The sequence below is a fragment of the Molossus molossus genome, unplaced genomic scaffold (assembly GCF_014108415.1).
Source record: "Molossus molossus isolate mMolMol1 unplaced genomic scaffold, mMolMol1.p scaffold_m16_p_12, whole genome shotgun sequence".
Classification (NCBI taxonomy): Eukaryota; Metazoa; Chordata; class Mammalia; order Chiroptera; family Molossidae; genus Molossus; species Molossus molossus.
The window spans coordinates 24,776,194-24,799,182 of NW_023425347.1; the positions used below are offsets into that span (position 1 = coordinate 24,776,194).

Here is a 22,989-nt window from a genome sequence, read left to right on the forward strand (position 1 = left end):
AACTAATACACCTATTAAAGATAACAGACTCTAGTACACTGCTGGTGGGAATGCAAACTGGTTCGGCCACTATGGAAAACAATATGGTGTTTCCTCAAAAAATTAAAAATTGATCTGTCATTTGACCCAGTGATCCCACTTCTAGGAATATACCCTAAGAAGCCTGAAACACCAATCAGAAAGAATATATGTACCCCCATGTTCATAGAAGCACTATTTACAATAGCTAAGATCTGGAAACAGCCCAAGTGTCCATCAGTACACAAATGGATAAAAAAGCTGTGGTACATTTATGCAATGGAATACTATGCAGCCGTAAGAAAGAAAGACCTCTTCATGGAGGGACCTGAAGAGTATTATGTAAGTGAAATAAGCCAATCAGAGAAAGAAATATAGCATGTGATCTCACTTATTTGTGGAATATAATCAACAAAATAAGCTGATGAACAAAATAGACCCGAGACATAGAAAGGAATATGGCTCAGACTGACAAACGTTAGAGGAGGGGGATGGGGAGAGGAATGAGATAAACAGAACTTATATGCATGTATGTGTAACCAATGGACATAGACAACAATGCCGGGGGAGGGGGGGGGCAGGATTGGGAGAAGGGTGTCTAGGGGGGAAAAAGGAGAAACATCTGTAACAAAAATAAATTAATAAAAATTGCAAAAAATAAAGTCAAGATAACAGCTACCTTGTCAGGTTGTTCCAGGGTGTAAAGATGATATGTACTAACATATGTCTGGCAGATAGTAGATGCTCAATAAATGATAGCTATTACTTCCTTCAAAGCTGTTTCCACCTTTAAAACCCTCTCCTTCATGTGATGTCCCCAGCAGATGACAAGACAAAATGAACTGGTCACACCTTCACCTTCACCTACACAGAGGGCATCCTAGATTTTTCAGCTCTGCCCAGTCAGTCAGCTCACTCAGCACATGGAGGGTGATGGCTTACGGCCCCTTACACACTCGTTCAATAAATTGGTGTTAATGTGTTCATTGTGGCAAAAGGGTACTGAGAGGAGGGCCTTAGAACTCTGCAACCAACCAACCTCCAGTCATTTACCAGCTTCTAGCACAACAGATGCTCAGTAGGGACTTCATGACTGTACGGATGGGTGGATGGATGAAAAGCCGGGATGAAGAATCAGAAGGAGCACAGGAAATCTGCACCGGACCTCCAGCTAAGGACCTGGCTCCTAGCTGGGTTGTACCTGAAGGTCCCATGAGGGGAAGCAGCAAATGAAGGTCACACGCTGTGTTGAGGCTCACAGGAGTCAATGTGCACACGGGATTGTAAAGATTAACATGCCTCAAAGCAGGTCCAGAGAGCCAACCTCCACAGGCTGAAATGCTGAGCTGAAATGAACAAGACCATTTCGCAGGGATGTGGAATTCAAAGCCTTTGGACTTAAAGTAGTAATAGCCTAGTATTTCATGGGGGAGCATAGCTTAGCAATTGTACAACTGAAATGATCTGAAGATCTAATTTACTACATTCAGTATGAGTCCATTGCTGTAGAACCACTAAAAAATATGTCACTACTTCAGAATTTGTAAAAAATTAAAAAAAAAAAATACACATATGTATCATCCACATTAAGTGGGAGCCATAGTTCCATCCGAGTCCATCCTGTTATGTCTGACGTGTTCTGCCCTGTCTGAGCATCTCGTGTAGAAGGGGAGAGACATGAAACCCTCTCTCACTGTCTGGACTGCAGCCACAGCTGTGCGGTGGAGTGGAATTACAGATAAACTGAGGATTTCCACTTGGCATGCATTCCCTCCCCTGACTATTTGGTACTGTTCCTCCAGGAGCTTCAGGAAGGTGTTGAGATCACTGTCTGCCTCCCCTCACCCCCTTCTCATACCTGTCTCAACCCGCAAAACTCTAACTTCTGGCCCTGGCTGGGTTGGCCCAGCAGTTAAGAGCATCAGACCTTGGATCAAAGGGTTGTGGGTGTGATTCTCAATTAAGAGCACATAACTGGGTTGCAGGTTTGCTCCCCAGCCCCAGTTCAATGTGTCTCTCTCGAATTGATGTCCCCCCTCCCTCTCTCTTTTTCTCTCTCTCCCTTCCTGCCTTCCACACTCTCTAAAAATTAATGGAAAAAAAATCCTTGGGTGAGGTTTAACAACAATAAAAACAATCTGACTTCTGCCCCAGGCTGCCGCTGCATCTGCTCTCACTATGGTAGCTGGTGACCATGGCGGCATCTGACACCTGCAGACGTGAGTAGCTAAGACGAGGCCATCCTGAAGTAGGAGGGCCTCCATCCACTGTGAGGGATGCTCCTATAAAGAGGAGGAATCTGGACACAAAGACGGACATGCACACAGGGAGGACCACACGTGAAGACTGGGATTACGGTGCCACCAGCCAAGAAACCATCAGAAGCACGAGGGGCCTGGAGCAGAGCCCTCCCTAGAGCACCCACGGCCCTGCCGACACCTCGGTCTCGGACTTGTGGCCTCCAGGACTGTGAGACAATTATGTCTTAAGACCCCAGTTTGGGTGGCCCTTGCATTTTCTCGAAGCTCCCCCCACCCCCACCTCATGATCCCCCCACTTGGAGCCACTGACCAGCGTTCTGACTGGTGTGCCTGCCTCGCTCAATGCAGAGCAGGAGGGGTAGGGCCGATGTCGACACCCCGTGACCCCAGTGCCCGCTCACTCCCAAGCCCACAGGACGCCCCTGGCTGAATGGCAACTGGAAGCAGGACTCCCTCGGGCCGGAAGCAGGGCCCTGCCATCCCGAGACGCTCCCCAGTTCTCCCCAGCCGGCCTGGGAGACTTACAGAGATGATGTGCCCCTTGAGGCCATGGGCGGAGTCGGCGCACTCGATCACGGCGCTCAGCTGGGGGTAGCCCACCCCCGTCTTGGTACGGGTGGTGCACACGGAACCTGGATGGAGGGAGCAGTGAACCCCAAAGAGAAGAGGTCAGTGAATGAGCAGAATGGGACACAAAATGAGCCCCCGTCACTATCACAGCCCTGCTGAGGTCCGTGGCAGAGGAGCAGTGTGGGGGAGGGGCCGCCCGAGCCGGACACCACACACCTGGCCACGCAGCCCTCCAGTGCCTCATCGCTGCCACCTGCTCGGCCCAGAACACAGCCGCCTGTAACCTGGCCTGTCACTCTCCCTGTGACCTCAGTCCCCTCCAAGGCAGCACTGAGTCTCCATGCTCCAACTCCCATTTCTTCCCCACCACCACCCCTCAGGGGCCGCTCAGCATCCTCCCACAGCCCCAGCCTCTCTGCCTTTTTCTCCACCTCCGTGCTCGCCTGTGAGGTGGAGATAAAAACACTGGTTTCACAGGGCTGTGGTAGGAATTAAATAGCGCAGGCATGAAGGGCCTGGCACTAACCCTGCTCCTTCCTGGACCCTCCCTCTCACCCACTGTCCTCAAGGTGCCCAGCCTGTTGTTCATGATCTCACAGTCCACCTCCAACCCTGTCCAGAGGCCCATCCAGCCTGGACTGAGGTCAGCCTCCATTGCAGGGCGCACACCAGCCACCTGGGTGCCTTCACTCTCTTGACCTCTGTCTTCCCCGTGGTCAAGGCCAGTCCCGGTCGAGCATCTGCATTATCCCCGTTAGGTCCAAGCCAAGTCACGCCAGAGGAACCAGCATCTCCAGCACGTGTCTCCTTGCTCCAGACTGGCCCCTCGCTCCCAGCAGTGAGCACCCTGCTCCGAGACCACCTAGATCCAAGTCCTGAATGTCCGCCCTCCTCCCGCTCACCAGGCTGCACCACGCGGACCTCAGTTCCTCCTGCCCCCGTGCGTGCCTGCCCCCTCCGGGATTCTCTGCACAGGACGTTCTGTGTCCGAACACTTCCCTCCGTACCAACCCCTGGTCTTGCCAACCCTTTCTCATCCTCCAGGCGTCACCTTAAATGTCACTGCCCAGGGAAGCTGTTTATCACAGCACTCACTTCAAAAGAGGCATGTGAATAATGTGTGTAGAACCGAGGACCTGTTTTCCCTGCTGGACGGTAGCTCCGTGGAGTTCATTCCTGTCACGCTGAGCACAGAGCCCATACAGAAGGCACGGTAAATGGTCACCAAAGAATGTGCGAGTCACCCACATCCGTCTCCACTGCTCCACCACCCAGTTCCTCCCGGATGTACTGTGGCATTGATGACAGAATGCCCTGAGGCCAGTGTAAAAAACGGGGTCTAACTCCCCACCCTGCAGAAGAACTGGGGATGAGTGCTCAGAGCCCACCCCGCTCCTGCTCCCGCCACCCCAGCAGCTTCACGGTGTCCCACAAACGCCTCCTGGGTGTCCTTGGGAACAGGGCCAGACAGAACCTTGTCCACACTGCCAGGCCTGGCCTCACCAGGGAAACAGGGTGGGGGACCCCCTTTCCTGACGTCCACCCTTACGGGTCGCTCACAATCCTGGAGCCAGGGCGCCTCTCCCCGCCCCCTGCCCAGACCCCAGATGTGCACTGTGTGAGGCAGTCAGAGCTGCGTAACCTGGTCCTGGATCAGAACCGGCTCCTCTCCCTCCCCACCCAACTGCTGCATCCTCCAGGGGGCGGGCCCCAGCTGCAGCGCCTGGAGCTCCGCTCAGGGACAAGGCACGGGGTGGTCTTTTTTTTTTTTTTAATATTAAAATCTTTAATATGAAATTATTTAAGTTTAGTTAAGGTTAGAGTTTCACTTTATAGATGAAACCTCAAACAGTGTTCCACCCAATCAGCAGTAAAATCCTCCTAAATCACAGACTTTTGCAGCCTGGGAATGTCACACATTTTTAAAATTTTGACCTGCTTTGCCCTGTGCATTTCTAGCTTCCGGGTCTCCTCTGCGGGTGCCACCCACACAGGGCTGAGTCCGCAGTCCCGAGGAGGCCTCTCCGGAGGCAGGTGCCTTCCCTGACTCTCCTGAGGATGGTGTGATTAACCCCCGGGTGGGACAGAGAAAGCGGGCACCTAGTTCTCCAGTTATAGCAGCAGGGGTGCTCATCTTGAACGCTTTTCCCCAGTTTCTGGGAGTTCCTCGATGACGCCCCCTTTCTAATGCTGTCGTTTCCATACAGAACACTCAGTGTCTTTACTCTGAAGAATCTGTGAAACGTCCATACAATCTCCAATCAATTTGAAGAAGCGGCTCCAACGTATCGGGCTCAAGGGGAGCCTCTTACTCCTTCCGTCAGGTCCGTTCGGAACAGACAGCCTGGGTCACACAGTGCCCGTGGAAGGACAACAGATCGTTAAGGGACAGAAGTTCGCGCCCAGAGGACGCGCGTGCACACACCCAGCACTGCAGAAGGCTCGGCTCACATCAGGCACAGCTCCTGAGAGCCGGCTGCTTCCACACCTTCACGGCCCACAGGGCGCCCACTGCACGACGCGACCGCGGGCACTCGGCACACATTTGTGATCAGACAGGCGGCTGGCGAGGGCCCCGCCTTTGGAACCCAGTGCGCCGGCCTGCCTGGCCGCCTGTTCTGTTCTCTCACGGCCTAGTCGAAGCCAGGATCCTTGTGAGCAGGAACCGGGCCTTATCCTTTCCTCGACTGTCAACGACGACAGACCCTCGGTCGACACCAGGGCCGTCTTTCCTGTTGCTCAGAGCCTGTTACGAATCGGCTCGGGTGTGTGGCAATACCAAAGGGCCTATCTTGACAATTCCCCTGGGTGTCGAAAGCTCAGGGGCGTGGACAGGCCCACAGGGCTCTCCCCGAACAGTCCCCCGCGGCCAACCTTTTCCCTCAAGGCCGACAAGTGCGTAAATCAACGCGGCGATCCCTTCCCCCAGCCACGCCCCCGCGCTCTTCTACCGTTAGCTTAGCTTACGATCTGCTTCCATTTTGGCAGTGTCATTTGGGTAGGCAATATTTTTTTAAGTCTCTGCTGTTTTCATTCCCAAATGAAAACGTGCACCTTCCTCCCTTCGCTCCGCGTCAGTGTCTGGTTAATGACGAACATGAAGGAGGAGGCTAAAACATGGAAGCCCCAGGTATGGCCAAAGGGGACGGCAGCACCAGCTGGCCCCGCCTGTTGCCCTACCCGAGATGCCAAGGGGTAGTCCCAGGAGGGACTGCCGAGGGGACATGGTATGCATGTGTATCAGGTGGGGAGCCAAAGTGATAACTAGCTCGGCCATGGGTTGGTTCAAATGTGGGCTCACCACTGAATGCTCTCAGTGTCTGGGGCCCTTCAAACAGTCACAGAAATTTGAGTTACTCACATCCATCAGCTGTCCCTCATCTTCCTCTTCAAGGTCTGTATGGTCATTAACGAAACCTGCACTTTTCTCTTCTGGTTACGTTCTAAGACCTGGACCTCACATTCTAACCACATCCACTCTCATGTACAGGGGGCATCCGATAGCAACTCAATGACATGTCTTTTCTTTTTTTTAACATGTTTTTATTGATTTTTTAGAGAGAGAGGAAGGGAGAGATAGAAACATTGATGTGAGAGAGAAACACTGATAGGCCGCCTCCTGCACGCCTGACTAGGGTCCGAGCCCACAACCTGGGCATGTGCCCTGACGGGGAATCAAACCAGGACCTCTCGGTCCATGGGACGACACTCAATCCACTGAGCCACACCAGCTGGGCTCAACAACATTTCTAATGAGAAGCTTCTTCTAGAAGCTCAGTGAGGACATTTCAAAATAAATGTACTTTAAACTTGCGGGTAGGTCGTCCATGGACCCCCTGATGGCCATTTCCAGTCCCCGTGAACCCCAAACCCCATCTCTCCCCACACACACCCTGTGCTGTTCTCCCAGCAAGTCTCACCTGGTCCAACTCCCACTTTGATGACATCTGCTCCGGAGAGGATCAGCTCTTCTACCATCTCCCCCGTCACCACATTCCCTGCCTGAGAGAGAAAGAACACAGAGCGCGATCATGAACCAACCTCTCCTGGTGGCACAAAGATGAACGAGTGAGGAGCTGCACACCTGGACACAAGGATGAGCATGTCCTGCCTGAAGCCACCCGGCAGCTGGGGAACCAAAACAAAACAACGAGAGGGGAGAGAAAACACTGGATCCAATAGAAGCACAGAATTTGCTGCCTGGAGACTGCATTTGGAGAAGGTACAGAACTCTATGGTTTTAGAACTCCACGACCTGAGACCATCTAGGTCAGAACTTTTTGAGTATTTCAGCAATGTGCAAAATAAAATCTTACAGAGAACCCAAGTACATAAAATAAGCATTGCAACACTCCCTCAGCTGATTCAAATCTTGACTGTCAGGCACAAAATGCGTCACAGACTGTAACACCCTTGGAGAAGCTTTTTGGAGCCCCAGGGGCCAGGACGAGGACACCACTGGTCATCTCACAGCCGGAAAGACGTCTGGGCATCCCGCCGCCGGGTCAGAGGTTCCCACCTGGACACAAAGGGCAGATGAGCCCTCGTGGACCAAGAGCACTAGAATCTGCTCCGTTTTCTGAACATGAAGCTGTGACCCTAATAAAATACACATAAGCAGGGAAGTGGCAGAATCTAAAAACCAGAAGGATGCCTCTGGATTGGAAAGAGCACAAATTTTTTCACTGCAGAAGTATGGGGCTCAAAAACAGCCCCTTTTACGACAGCTTACTGCCCTGCGGAGTCCTCAGCTGGGGCACAGGAGACTTGGCGAGACGCCTGGCTGCATGGCTGCATTTGCACAACCGTGCACGGTCCTGTTCTGGGAGATGCATCCCGACTCAGTCCACTAATTTTTATTATTTTTTAATTGAAGCCCTACTATCTTTTAACTGAATTGATTCCCAGAGGGAATTTTTCTTTATTAATTTAGACAAAGATCTTGGAAAAGGGTGATAAGGAGGGCTCAAAGCTGCTTTAATCCAAACAGTACACGGCAACCGAAAATGACAGACGGCCCAGAAAGAGGCTCGAACACATGAGAAGTGTGTTACCGGTCAGCGAGGAAAGGAACCCTATTTCAGGAGGCTGAGCTGGAAAAGGCATCTTCGGGAACAGATATAGATCACCACTCACGCTTTTCACCAAAATAAGCTTCGGGGGATTACAGAGTTGAACCAAAAGATTTATCCCCCACACTTAGAAGAAAACCTTGAATACTTGTAAAAAGCACAAAAGTGAAAAGAACATAAATACAGATCTATCTACCTGAAAGAAGTTTGTGTACATATAAACATACAAATGCATACCTACAATCAACAAAACTAAGAGGCAAATAAATGAGCTGGTGGGGAGAATGTCTCCAATTATGACAAGGGTTCCTAACCCTGCACGAGCTCTTCCAAATTTACAGGAAACGCTCACACCTCACTGATTAACCGCCAAAGGACACGAACACGCTAATGAAAGAAACTCAAGTGGCCAATAAACACAGGGAAATTATTGAACCTAATTAGTAATCAATTTTAAATTATGAGACCAGTCAGATACTACTTTTTACTTCACCAATGACCAATAATTATAAACACAGAATGCTAAAGCAAAAACGGACACCCACTGAAGAAATACAAAAAGACCTATATCTTTTCATCCAATAAACCTACTTCTAGGATTCTCTCTCAAGGAAATAATCACAGATGAGGTCGAAGGATTTAACTTCAAGGATGTTGTTTATAACAGTGCAAACTGCAAGCTTATTCCCCAAAATGGGTAGGGTTCGACAGTCTAGGGCCCATCATGTGATGCTTCAAAGCCTGGTGTAACGGCATGGGAAAATGTTTAAATGCTTCCAGGATAGTATTAGGGGAGACAAAAGGAAATAGTAAGATCTCTATTTTGTTTAAAAAAAAGACAACACAAGTATATGTGTATGTGCAAACACACACCCACATGCTAACACATTAAACACATTATGTCTACCTGAAGGGCTTCTCTGACTTTTCATTAAAATGTTCTGGATGAACAGTATACGTTGTATTACTCTTATTCAACATGTTTTGCGGGGAGGCGGGGGGGTTGTGGTTTGTTTTTGTTTTTTAAGCACAAGCACCAGCATGAACTCTGTACCCAAGAAAGCATTTCATAGAAACCAGAGAAACAAGACTCTCATTCTTCCTCACTGGTTGAGCTGCTGAAAAATAAAGTTTTAAAGACTTAAAAATAAATTTTTAAAAATGAAATAATTTTAAATAAAAAATGTAAAGAAGCTGTTAAGCTCCCCACATAGTTTCATTTTCAATGTTGAGCCCCCACCCCCACCCGTCTGGCGCTGCCCACAGATCATTTCATTTCAAAGGGCCTACTTTACCCAAAATAAAAGAAGTCACTTCAGCTCATGATGGACGCACCAGGTACAACCAAGTGCGGTGGAAGTTGAACAGCGCTGCTTCGCTGCTCCTGGGTAGCCCAGGGGCTTGCCCAGGCCCCGGTCTCCCGGCAGCTTCCTGAACAGAGGTCAGCAGGCAGTCACCAGGTGGAAAAACCCCAGCCCTGTGACATGCCTCTCGCCTGAGGACAAGGCACCAGGCATGCTGACGACAGGGAGAGGGCCAATGAGCTGCCACTTGCAGGAACACAACGCTGTCTATTCCAGTTTGACATCAAGAAGGGCAAAAACAAGGGGGGAAGAAAAGACAAAATCGGGATGAGCATGATGACAGGAGTGTGGCCAGGCTCCAGGGACAGCCCCAGGCGGCCAGGCTCTGAGGAGTGGAGGGGGCTCAGCAGGGCAGGGAGTGAGCAGCTCTCCTATCTGGGCCTGAAGCACCCTGGCGGTGGACTCAGCTGTCAGGACGGGGCCACACCCAGCAGCACGTCAGCCGTCACCATCTGGGCACCCCAGCCAGCAAGTGGAGATTTCCACTGGGCACCCCTCTCCCCGGGAGGCCATGCACTGACAGCAATGACGCCCCTCCGTTCAAGAAGGGTGAGGACCCCAGGAAGAGACATGATCGGGACAAAGCTAACATTTCAAGTACTTTTGTACCATTGTAAAAAGTCCTCTGGGCAAAAACCGAAACCCAAACTGTTTTGCCCCAATTTTTCCAGCTTTCCTTCAGACCCTGATATCTATGACGAACAAGTTCAGAAAGACCTGGGGTCAACGGTGGGCCTCCCACTTCCCAGGTAATCTTAAGAAAGTCACTCAACCCCTGAGTCTCCATCTATCTCGCTGTGAGATCAATCATCATGCTCACTCACTGTTGTGACTGTAAGGTTTACAAAGTTCCATAAATTCCTAGCAGGCGCCCAGCTCTCGGCTGGGGCTCCCTAAAAATGCAGTCCCTCCACCTCAGAGTGACTTCTGTAGATTGTTCTTCTACTCTCTTCCTTCCTTTCTCTCTTTTTGAGTTTTTTCTTTCTTTTCTTTTTTTTTTTTGAGAGTATGTGCCCTTACTGGGAACCGAACCCGGGTCTCTCTGGTCCGCGGACCAATGCTCTAACCGCTGAGCCAAACCGGCCAGGGCTTGAGTTTTTTCTTTATTGATTTTTAGAGAGAGAGGAAGGAAGAAGGAGAGATAGAAATACTGATGAGAGAGAACATCGACCGGCCGCCTCCTGCATGCCCTTCACTGGGGATCGGACCCACAACCTGGGCATGTGCCCTGACTGGGAATCGAAATAGCGACCTCTTGGTCAATGCTCAGTCACTGAGCCACACCAACTGGGCTCTTTTTGAGTTTTAATTGTGGTCATATATATAAAACATAAAATTTACTATTTTAACTACTTTAAAATAATTGCATACATTCACATTGCTGTGCAACCATCACTCCCCTCCATCATCAGAACTTTTTTCTCATCCCTAACTGAAATTCTGTACCCACTAAACAGTAACTTCTTTACCCACTTTTTACTGGCTCTTCTGAGGCCCTCTTCCCAGAAAGATCCTTTCTACAGAAAGCTGTAAGGCAAGGGTCAGCGAACACAGCAGGCTGGATTTGGCCCATGGGCCACAGCTTGGCAACTCCAAATATAAGGGACGGACCCTAAGCCAGTGCCTTGCGCCCAGCACCTCTACCTGCTGGGGAACCAGGGAGCGGATGCTAACAAGGCAATGACCACCTCTGATGGCACATTAACCTATTTACTACGTGACTCTCCGAGACAAACATCACCTGAATCTCTCTCTGAGGCCCTCGTGGCTTCGACCACAGTTCCAGTTCACAGCAGTCCCAGAAAAAGGGTGACAGCAAATATCCAGGTGACTCAGCCTGAGAAGCGCTGTCAACCCTAACAAGTCCCTTGCACTTCAGTGAGGCCGCCAGACACTGTTACAGCCTCCCTCAGCTAACACCGGCAAGGGACACCCGAGAGGGTGCAGCTCTCTGGGAAGCGGTACAGAGCAGAGCTGTCTCCTGTGGCTCAGACCATGACTGCTGGAGGAAGAACGCAGAGAGGTGACCGAGCCAATGGTCACAGACGAAGTGCCCAGGCCATGTCCATGGCTACCTGGGATGGGCCAACAGTGGCTGGCCTGGCACTCCCCAAGGGTGCAGAGCTGAACCTCTAGTCTAATCCGAGCAGCTTAGGTGTCACAGACCTACCTCTTCACAGGACCAGGTCAGCAAGAGCCATCAGCACAAGAGCATTTCTCAGACCCAACACGGGGACCGGGCTGGCCCGCGGGCAGGCTGCAGCCGGTGCAGCGGGGACATCCCAGGGTCTGAGGAGAGGCTGCCGGGCTCCACCCCCCAGGCTCTGTGACCCTTGAGAAGTTCCCTGATCTAAAACTAAGTGTCACGTCATTAAATGCAGGTGCTATTGTCCATATTCAGATTTGTTATGATTAAGAGTGAAGTGTCCCACCCATTCTGGTGCCCTTTTCCACAGCGCCTAGAATCCATCCACTTGCTACACTCTTCTGACAGCCTGTGCCCCTTGGGAACCCTTTTCTGCCGAAGATGTTCTCTGCCCCCTGCTTCCTCCCTCCCTACGCTGGCAAGGCTTGCCCGAGGTGAAAGGCATGAGAAAAGGGTGGGCATGGAAATCCAGGGTGCACTGGGCCAAGGGAGCGGCCAGCCCTCCCTCCTGACGCAGGCACCCGGAATGCCAGCCTCTGCCAAGAATACTTCTGAGCCCCTTCTGTCCACTGCCCTGTAACAATCCTAACACTCGGCGCCCGTGTTCTGTACCTTTCAGTTCCAAAGCACCGGACAACGTTAATGCATCCTCACAACACCTCCAAAGCCACAAGAGAAATTCTATTTCCACAAACCGAGGATGCTCAGAGCACTGGAGGCTTCTGAGCGAACCACAGATTTCAGGCGTCAGTGCAGGCAAAGAACGGCTCGGGAATAAACACCCGCCTTGCCAAATTCTCCTGGCCACTGCTGGTCGACTAACAAGAACAACGACAACACAACCTGGGCCGGCCAGCAGCTGCTGGAGAGGCCCTTGCTGTTGGCTGCCCAGAGGGCTGTGGGCACTCGGGCCCATCTCCCCCCCCAGCCTCATCCCCATAGCAACCCCCAGGCTCTGCACTGGCAACAACCCGCTTCCCTTGTCCTACCCGCCTGGCCCTTCCTGTGCTGCCCTCCGGCCTCGTGTTTGCCCGAGGGGTGGAACGCAGGCAGCTTGCTGAGCTCTTGCAGGGCCAGCTGGGAGCTACTGCTCACGGCCAGCTGTCCAGAGCACACAAATGGAAGGTTCTGGGGCTCCAGTGCATTCCTTATATCTGCTTTTTTTTTTTTAAATCCTCACCAGAGGATATTTTTCCATTTATCTTCAGATAGAGAGGAAGGGAGAAAGGGAGGGACAGAGAGAGAGAGAGACATCAATGTGAGAGAGACACATCAATTGGTTGCCTCCTGCACAACCCTGACCAGGGCCGGGACCAAACCGCAACCGAGGTGCGTACCCTTGACCAGAATCGAGACTCTTTGGTCTGCAGGCTGACACTCTAACGGCTGAGCCAAACAGGCCAGGGCCTAATATCTGCTTTTTAAAAGAAGCTGTGTGGCCCTGGCCAGTTTGGCAGCGGCTGGAGTGTCGGCCTGTGGACCAAAGAGTTGCAGGTTTGTTTCCGGTCAAGGGCATGAACCTCGGTTGTGTTTTGTCCCCGGCCCTGGTCAGGGTCTTGCGAGAGGCAACGAGTCAATGTGTCCCTCTCACATCAATGTTTCTCTCTCTGTCCCACGCTATCTGAAGATAAATAGAAAAATATCTTTGGGTGATGATTAAAAAAATTTAAATGAAAGAAGCTGTGTGTATATGTTTTCTTCCGCTTCTTAAAACAGAAACAAGTGACTCCCGCCCCACCCCCACTCTCCTCCATCAGCCTGCCACCCAGTGCTCAGAGCACACGCCCTCCATGCCACTCACCAGACAACGCTGCGAACCATGCCCCCTGCCCCCACCGCACTTCTCCAGCCCGCTGTGCCCTAGACCTCCTTTTAATTTTTATTTTTATTGTTTTAAAAATATTTTTATTAATTTTTAGAGGGGGAGGGGGAGGGGAGAGGGAGAGGAATATCAATGTAAGGACAAGACATCAATTGGCTGCCTCCTGCACAGCCCCACCTGGGATCAAGCCACAACCTGGGCATGTGCCCTGACTGGGAATTGAACCAGCGACCTTTTGGTGCACAGGATGATGCCCAACCAACTGAGCCACACCGGCCAGGGCTAGACATCCTTTATAGAGGTGAGATTCAAAAACTTTATGACTTCCCAACATGGCTCGGCTCATGCGGGCACACCAACTTCAGGGGCATCAAGTTAGGTGTCAGCAGGTGAGCCGCCAGAACTTTCAACACCTGTGACACCTATTTAGTCAGGGGCACTGTGATACCTACTTCAAACCTGTAACACCTGCTTAGTCTTTTCCCTTAGACTGTCAAATAAAGAAACGACAACAGCCAACAATAGCCCTCCGGTGTGAATGAATCAAAATTATACTTTTTTTTTTGTCAGATCGGCAAATAATATATTATTTGGTGTGCCACAGAATTTCAGTAATTAGTTTATGTGTGCCATGAGATGAAAAGGTTGAAAATTACTGTGTTAGTAAATTTAACAGTGTTACCACCAGAGCAAAGGAGTGGGGACAAGGGCTAATGAGGCACTTTGAGATCAGCATTCAAGATTCAGTCCAGCCCGGCTGGTGTGGCTCAGTGGTTGAGCATCGACCCATGCACCAAGAGGTCACTGGTTTGATTCCTGGTCAGGGCACATGCCCAGGTTATGGGCCAAATCCCCAGTGGGGGGCATGCAGGATCAGCCAATCGATGTTCTTTCTCATCAATATTTCTATTTCTCTTTCCCTCTCCCTTCTTCTCTCTGAATTCAATAAAGAAAAAAATTAGCCCTGGCCAGTTTGGCTCAGCAGTTAGAGTGTCTGCCTGTGGACTGGAGAGTTCCGGGTTCGGTTCCCACTATGGGCATGTACCTCAGTTGCAGTTTGTCCCCACCCCACTTGGGATTGTGTGGGTGGTAACCACTCGATGTGTCTCTCTCTCATCGATGTTTCTCTCTTTCTTCCTGCCTCACTCCCTCCCGTTCTATTTGAAGATAAATGCAAAAATGTCTTCGGGTGAGAATAAAAAAGAAAAAAAATTTTTTTTTTAAAAGATTCAGTCCAGAATACTATGCAGCTGTAAGAGAGATCTCTAATCCTTTGAGACGACATGGAAGGACCTGGAGAGTATTATGCTAAGCAAAATAAACCAGTCAGAGAAAGACAAATACCACATGATCTCACTTATTTATGCAATATAATGAACACAATAAGCTGGTGAACAAAATACAGCCAGAGACATAGAAAGGAGTAGGGTTCAGACTGACAAACCTCTGAGGAGGGGTGCAAGGGGGAGGAATGAGATAAACCAAAGAACTTATATGTATATATGCGTAACCAATGGACATAGACAATAATGCTGGGGGGGGGGGCGGTCAGGAGGAGGGTGTCTAGGAGGAGAAAAGGAGAAACATCTGTAAGAAAAATAAACGAATTAAAGATTCAGTCCAGGAACATGGAATCCTGGGCAGTGCACATAGAACACGGTGTGTGCATCGCAACATGCTACTGAGCAAAAGAAGATACCACATATACAGCAGGATTGCCATTGATATAAGGTTCCCACACAGGCAAAATGAAATGGTGCTTTTTAGGAATGCATCAATGGATGGTGAAACCAGAGACACGAAAGGACAAAATGACCACCAGAGTCAGGGTGGAGCTTCTGAATACAGGGACACTGCTGTTTTATGACGAGGACACATCCATGTTTCATGCACTTTTCTGCATGTAGGTCACAGTTCCCTATGTAACACAAGAATTACTGAATAAAAAGAAAGCGAAGCCACTAGGTTGACTCATTAAATCCATGTAACTTCTGATCCGTAAACTTCATCGCCAACTCTTACACCCAAACTACCAGTAGGTAAAAAACACAACTTCCCAAGTTTCTTAGTCCCTTAATCTCCAGGGCCATTAAAATACTTGAGATGGCCCTGGTTGGTTTGGCTCAGTGGTTAGAGCGTCAGCCTGCGGTCCAGAGAGACCTGGGTTCGGTTCCCGCTAAGGGCATGTACCTCGGTTGCAGTTTGTCCCCGGCCCCGGTTGGTCATGCGGGTGGCAGCCACTCGATGTGTCCCTTTCACGTCGCTGTTTCTCTCTCTCTCTCTCTCTTCCTCTCCCTCCCTCCCACTCTATCTGAACAAGAAATGGAAAAAATACCCTCAAATGAGGATAAAAAATATATATATACTCGAGATGACATGGAAATCTCTGGAAAGATCCAGATCCCACCACCTCAGATAAGAATGTCAGTAGCTGCCCTGGGCCTGCCTTATTTCCTACTCTCCAGAAGGAATGAACAAAGGGCTCCTCTTCCACAAATATCGGCCATGCTCTTTCTACCACCCAGCTGTTGTTTCATGGAATTTATGCTTAATATCAAATGCTGTTTAGGGCTAAGGGGTCCCAGCTGGAGGGCGGGGCTTCTGCTCTCCCTGAGTCCAGCTTTCTGTTCCCTCTTTCCTGAGAAAGTTACCACAGACGGTTGTGGGTAAAAGAGCCAGTTGGGGCCTCAGGACTTCCCATCCTTAGGTCATGATAGAGGGTCACCTCTAGTGCATAAACAAGGTCAACATCCTCAGAATGAGGTGTGGGGGCCAGAAACGGTCAGACAGCCTAGTGGAAGAAAGCTTTTTATCACTCAAGTTAACAAGGACAAGGATGGGCCGTTAACAATCCTCAAAGGGAGACCTTGGGCTCTGCAGTCAGAACAACCTGGCTTCCAGTCCCAGTTCTACCCCTTAACGCTGCTGCGACCTGGAGAAAATCCCAAAGTCTGAGAATAAAATAAGAGCTTAAGATTCCTCATCTGTGGTAAGTTTGGGACAATAGCTTCTACTCACAGAGATGTTGTGAAGAAGAGGAGGGAAAAAAGCCAGAAGTAACTCTTCCGGAACACAGTAGGCACGTAACAAATGGTATTACTGTTGAAAAACACCAGCCCCAGGGCTTGGCAGTGCTCCTGTGAAGGGCGAAATGAAGTCTGCTGCTTCCCGCCCACCTTGCGACACTGTACAGCTGGTTGACCTCGGGACAATTCCTGATCCTTTCGTCTCATGTGTTTGGAAAATATAAAAATATTTACCTTAAAAATCCTTGAAAATCCTTAACAGAGAGTTAACTCCACCAACAGAAATAACTCCTATCTCCCACCTTCCCTACAATGATAAAAGGTGAGGAACATACAATTTAAAAAGGAGAGTTAGATGGTTCATCTAGCAGTCAATCTATAATCACCACATTAATTAAGGCCAGTGAAGACACACATAACTACCATAAAGACTTCCCCAAAGCCCAAATCTAACCTTAGAGTTTCTGGCTCCTTTTTTCTGAAAATCCACATTTCCCAGCAATAATATATATATCCTAACTAGTGAAGGTATTGAGAATTAGGAAAATAACAAACAAGGAAGGAAAGGTCAAAAATAAAGATCGTAGATTAAACAAGGCACCAAATGATTTGCAAATAATACTTGACTATTGTGAAATGTTCACACTATGGATTCAACGCTTACAGCCGAGGGCTCTACTAGCAAGTAGAAGCGAGGCAGGGATGGCAGAAGTACGTTACACTAAAACCCAGTTACGGTGGGCTTTTCATTTTTTCACATTTGTTCTTCGGTTCTCCCTCTCGGGAGCACACCCTCCTTTCGCTCCCCCTCTTCTTCCCTCCAGGCACATCATCTTTGCTCTCTCTCTGCTGAGTCCAAGGGCCCTTCTTCTGCTTCTGTAGCTTGTTTCCTGAGCCCACGCAGCCCAGCTGGCTCACTTCTGCTACCTCTGTAACTTTCTGAATAAACTTTCTCTTACAATTTTTTTTTTTTTATCCTCACCCAAGGACACTTTTCCATATTTTGTTCAGATAGAGAGAGAGAGAAACATCGATGTGAAGGAGACACATCAAGTGGCTGCCACCCGCACCACCCAACCAGGGCCGGGGACAAACTGCAACCGAGGTACGTGCCCTTAGCGGGAACCGAACCCGGGTCTGTCTGGACCGCAGGCCGACGCTCTAACCGCTGAGCAAAACCAGCCAGGGCTCTCTTACAGTTTGAAGGGGGAAAAAGTGTCTTTGTTAAGGTGTGACACAGACCTCTGTTTAAAGGCATCATGCGGGAAGAACCAGGTGAAGATGTTGAGCAGAGATAAGCAGCCAACACTCTGTGATGTCGATCTGGATTCTACTTTCCACAGAGGAGAGTCAGTTTTCAGGACTTCACAGCTGCTTCCACTTTTCCCTGTGATTTCTGACTAGTCGTCTAAGAATAAGGCACCAACAGCTCTGCAGAGTACGTAGCTCCCCCTGACACACCGAACACCTGTCGCTTTGCTCCCCCATCTACAGAATGGTCCACCACACCTACCATGATGGTGTGCTCCGGAAACTTGGCTCGGACGAGTTTCACAAATTCCACAAAATGCTCCGAATAGCCATTGGCCACATCCAGGCAAATGAACTTGACCTGTGGCACCGCTTCCAGGATGCTGCTCATCTTTTCCAGATCATTCTTCCCGCTGCCGGAACTCACGGCGACATGCTGTACCAAACATAAACCAAGAGGTGCAAGACGTGGACAGTGAGTGGCGTTCTGAAGTCAGCCCTGCCTCCACCCACTCGCCCGTTCTGGGGACAGTTCGGTGACCCTCTGAGATCACCCTGATCAAATAAGCACTCAGTGGACCTGCTCGAAAAATATGCAGCAGCGGAGGTAAAGGACCTTCATTCATTGAATTATCTAAATTTTGCCTCTGTTGTCTTTCCCACCATTACATTGCTTATGCCCTTAACCCTGGCCCTCAGCCACAGAATGTTTCTAGTAAGCAGCTTAGTAAGTAGTCAGGAGACCTTGTCCTTGGCATTCGTTTCTTTCCTTACGCTCTCTCTGTGGGACTGTGACTCGTGGAACCACTAGTGTGAATGCTTCTCCTCCTGGAGTAGAGGAGGGAGGGGAAGAAGAAGGGGAAGCCAGTCGGCGTGGGCCTCCCTACGCCAACACTGCAGCCATCACCCCGAGCATCTCGCTCTGAGCACCAGGAGGAGGGAGAGAAAGACGTCTAAAACTTCTCTGATAAAACTCCCTCCCATTTTTATTTTTACTCCCAATACAACACTAACACAACATGCACATTGTAACACAGAGAGCTGCAAATCTGTATTCCTTTTAAAAAAGGGCCAAGTGTCTGAAGGTCCGAGAACAAAGAAGCCTGACATGATCTTTCCCAACGACACTTGGATGCGTTTCTAGCTGAAGCCCCTCCATGACACTCCCTCCCCCCACCTCCACAGCACTAGAGCACCCTCAACCCACCCATCGGCTCCTCTGAAAAAGGCTCTTTGGGAAAAGACCTGTGTTGATTTATGCCTTTAGTGAAACTAAACTGCGGGATTGTGCCCAGAGTCAGTGTCTCACCTTTACGAGAATACTATACGAATGTTTAACTTCTGTCTCTAAACCATAAGCCACAGAGGAGAGACCTATGTTAATATCCTTGTTATTCTACAAAAATCACAACAATGTAGCTACAAGCCAGACGCTGAGTCCAGTTTCCTGGGTTTACCCCAGTTTCACTCCTGTGGACAGTCAGACCCGTGCCGTCCAAACCACACACTTCTTTCCCTCCCACAAAACTTTGTTTTCTCTTATTTTCCTCTCCATTTCTGTTCAAGTTTGTCAGGCAAAAATTGAGAATAGTTTATCTCAGTGCTACTGAGTTTTTAACATTTGCCCTTTTCAGAAAATCAACCTTTAATTTGGTGGAGTGTAGTGAGTCAAATGATCAGACCTGGTCGTGAAAGCCAAGGTTCCAATGAACCACACACAGCCCCAAATGCACTGCCTTCCCAAGTCCTTCCAGAGACGAGGGGCAGCAGGTGAAACGAGAAGCTTCCTCTGAACACAGTCCGGCAGAAACAAAGGATTTGCTATGAAGCCAGAATTATCTTATCTCCGAAATCACCTTCTCACTAATCAAAATCCATACATAATTAAAGCATAGCCAAAAAAAAAAAAAGAGCCAGTGCCCCCTTAAAAGCAGTCCATTATGAAGTCATTTTCCAGTCACAGGTAATCTGATCTGGTCTTGGAAAGTGTCTCTAATGCGGAGACACTCCGCTGGTACTGGCTCCGAACCACCTGACGGTGCCAGGAGGAAAGTCAGATCTCTCGAATTGTGGCTTTTTGTTATTTTCAAACTGCCCTTTAAAAAAAAAAATACTAACAGCTTTATTGAGATATAATCACATACTTTAAAAGAATGTTTAAATCCACCCATTTAAAGTACACACAATTCAGTGGTTTCTAGTATATTCAGAGTTGTGCAACCGTCGTCACAATCACTTTTAGAACATTTCATCACCCTGAAAAGAAACGTTCATAGCTTTTAGCCCTCACCCTCTAAACTTCCCATGCCTGCGGCAACCACTGATCTGCTCTCTGTCTCTGTGGGGGCGCCTGCTCTTGACGGTTCACGTAAACAGAATCGCATACGTGGCCTTTTGTGTCTGGCTTTTTCACTTAGCAAAATGTTTTCAAGGCTCACCCAGATGGAGCACGTCAGTACTTCGTTCCTTCTTACAGCCGACTAGCATTCCATTGTGTGGATATACGTTTTCATCCACCAGCTGATGGCCATCTGGTTGGTTTCAACTTCTGGCTATGATGAACAATGCTGCTATGGACATCTCTGTACAAGCTGTTTTAAGGACTTCGGTTTTTATCTCTCTCGGGCCTATAACTGGAACTGGGACTGCTGAGTCACATGGTAACTCTTCTGTGTAACCTTCTGAGGAACTCCAGACTGTTTTCCAAAGCAGCTGCACCATTTTACATTCCCCCAGCAATATAGGAGGGTTCCTATCTCTCCACATCCATGTCAACACTGGTTACTCTGTCTTTTTAAAATTTTTTAGCCTCATCCAAGGACATTTTTGCATTTATCTTCAAAAAGAGCTCGAGGGAGAGAGGCAGGATGAGAGAGAGAAACATCGATGTGAGAGAGACACATCGAGTGGTTGCCACCCACATGACTCCAACTGGGGCCGGGGACAAATTGCAATCGAGGTACATGCCCTTAGCAGGAACTGAACCCGGGTCTGTCTGGTCCGCAGGCCGACGTTCTAACCGCTGAGCCAAACCGGCCAGGGCTGTCTTTTGTTTGTTTTTGTTTTTTTAAAGAGATGGAAAGGGAGAGAGAGATAGAAACATCGATTGGCAGTCTCTTGCATGCCCCCTGCTGGAATCAAGCCCACAACCCAAGCATGTGCCCTGACCGGGAATCGAGCTGGGACCTTAGTCTATGGGACGACGCTCAATCCACTGAGCCACACTGGCCAGGCTCTCTGTCTTTTGATTGCAGCCATCCTAGCGGGAATACTGTTTATTCAACTCCAAAACAACCTGTTATACTTAGATGTTTTTGCTACATCTAAAAGGAATCTTTGGACTGGATCTACCCCTGGCAGGTCCTCCCCCAGCTCTCATAATATAACACTTCACCTTTCAAGGGAAAAAAACAGATGCTCCTTGCAAGTAAATCCTAATATTTTCAAAACAGGATACAGAACAGGTCTCCTCGGCAAAACCCTGGCAACGATGAAGGGCTGGGGACCACTACTGAGCTCCCCAGGTCTCTCTGGTGTCTGTGTGTCTACCTGCTGCTGATTCAAATCCTTTCGACAACCCCAAAGATTTTCTACCCTCTGCGACAAATGTAACCGTCATACCTGCAGGCATTCCGGGTGGCTGGTGGCAAAGAGCTTCCAGTCGTCCAGGGTATAGTGCTTGTGCACTGCTGTGAACATGGAGTGCTGGGAAACAAAACAGCACCATTAGGATGAGAAGCCCAGTGAGCCTCCTTCCTCCAGGAGGCGGCTGAGTCAACACTACAAAAACATCAGGTGTTCCTGCCAGTCTCCTTTAATTAGCTTCGAATATGCTCCTAGGAGCCAAAACAGACAAAGATGAAACCAGTGAAATCACAAAAGGGTTTTCCATTCTAAGCTGATCAGACAACAGTGCGCTCAGGATTTAGGAGGCTCTGCGAAGAGGCAGGGCAGGGAAAAGGGGGAGCTCTGAGCCCCGCCCCCGCTGACCACCTGCATTAGACCGAGAGCAGGTCCCCTGCCCGTAGGAAGGGGCTCCTTAAGGAGAATTCTGCTGAGCCAGCCCAAAAGAACTTCAACTTATACCTGAAAGCTTTGCCTCGTGTGCAACCTAAACCTTCTTCCTATAAGCTAAACACGTGAGGCAGCTGGTATCCCTAAGGCAGGACATTATAATTACAGCAGTAAATCTATGACTCTCAACCTGGCATGGTCTGAGTACCTACCTTGTGCACACAGTTTGCATACAATACTTCATTTACTTCTCAGAACAACTGTGTACACTCACGTTAGCTTTGTGGGCAGAAAAGGAGCCTAAGAAGTATAAATTTAAGAAATTGAATAATTGCTTGGCCGGTTAGGGGCAAAGGCCAGAAGCAAACAAACCTGACTGCAGCTCAAGCTCCCTCCCCTAGATCAGGGCCTGTCTCCTCACCTCTCTGGGTCCATTTCCCATCGGCAGTTCCCCGTTCTAATGGGAAACCTATGACTTCATCCACTTACACTAACTCAGTGGGTCCCGGAAATAGAACCTTCCAAGCACCCACACGTGGTGGGCTATTTCAGTGTACACTGTCTCGTTAATGGGGACTCTCTCCCGCGCAAGGGGGAAGAGCCTAACAAGTCGTACGTTTTTCATGGACTAATAACCTGATATGTGAATTAATCAGGGCTATTTATTGCTCCCTGATTCCACCCACTTCTACATAATTCATTAGTAGCAATGGCTGATCACAGAACAGAGCAACGAAAGAATAAGGGGAAAAAAACTACAAATTCCTTCAGCAATTAATGTATTAGCCTCAGCCCATGGCTCAGTGGGGGCTGAGGGTTGAGAGATAATACAGCTGATCATGGAGTCAGACAGACCACCTCCTACGCCAATTTTTGAGCTCATAATTTGTTTGAAGATCTTCCTTCTAATCACTGGCTAATAATGACTCCCAGCACCTCCTGAGGTTAGACTTGCTGCCCACAGCGAGAAGCTCTTTCGACTAATTGGATTTACTTTTTCACTTGGCAGGATTATCAGCACACATTATCAGTGCACAGTACAAGCAAATGCTTGCATCCGGGATGGAGTGCCTCACACCTGGGACACAGCTGCATGAAATGAAGGTCCTGCCCACAGAAGGCTTTTCCTTCATTTTTCCCAAGGCCAGGGTACCAGCTACCCCACTTACAGGACATTAGACTGATAACTGGCTAAAAGGGACCTTGAGCTTGTACTGTGATCTGTCAGTGTAAATTCTGGAGTCAGGCTGGGTGTGAATCTTGACTGTCTCTCCTTGGCTGAACACCCTGGGCCAAGTTACCTCTCCTCTCCCTCTCCGCCTCAGTCTCCTCCCTTGTAAAGGGAACCTGGCTGGTGAAGCTGTGGCAACATGAGACCATTATCTACAGCTGCCCAAGTGTTTCCTACAAATGATGTCATGGACGTCAACGCACGGCCTGCACGC

General features: G+C 49.3%; 1 protein-coding gene across 7 annotated transcripts in view; it reads right to left on the reverse strand.

Annotated features, from left to right (window-relative positions):
* GMPR (guanosine monophosphate reductase) overlaps positions 1–22,989 on the reverse strand; it is a 42,918-nt gene that overhangs the window by 11,394 nt on the left and 8,535 nt on the right. For 3 of the 7 annotated variants that reach the window (XM_036257252.1, XM_036257251.1, XM_036257255.1), the window contains exons 3-7: positions 21,152–21,235; positions 17,793–17,966; positions 6,770–6,851; positions 2,805–2,911; positions 1,220–1,364 (exon numbers count right to left, since the gene is read on the reverse strand). In XM_036257252.1, the coding sequence (XP_036113145.1) occupies positions 1,220–1,364; positions 2,805–2,911; positions 6,770–6,851; positions 17,793–17,966; positions 21,152–21,235 (592 nt within the window). Of the gene's footprint in view, positions 1–1,219; positions 1,365–2,804; positions 2,912–6,769; positions 6,852–16,513; positions 16,519–17,792; positions 17,967–19,968; positions 20,069–21,151; positions 21,236–22,989 lie in introns of those variants that run through there. The other 4 variants (XM_036257253.1, XM_036257258.1, XM_036257254.1 and 1 more) reach the window with 3 other exon arrangements.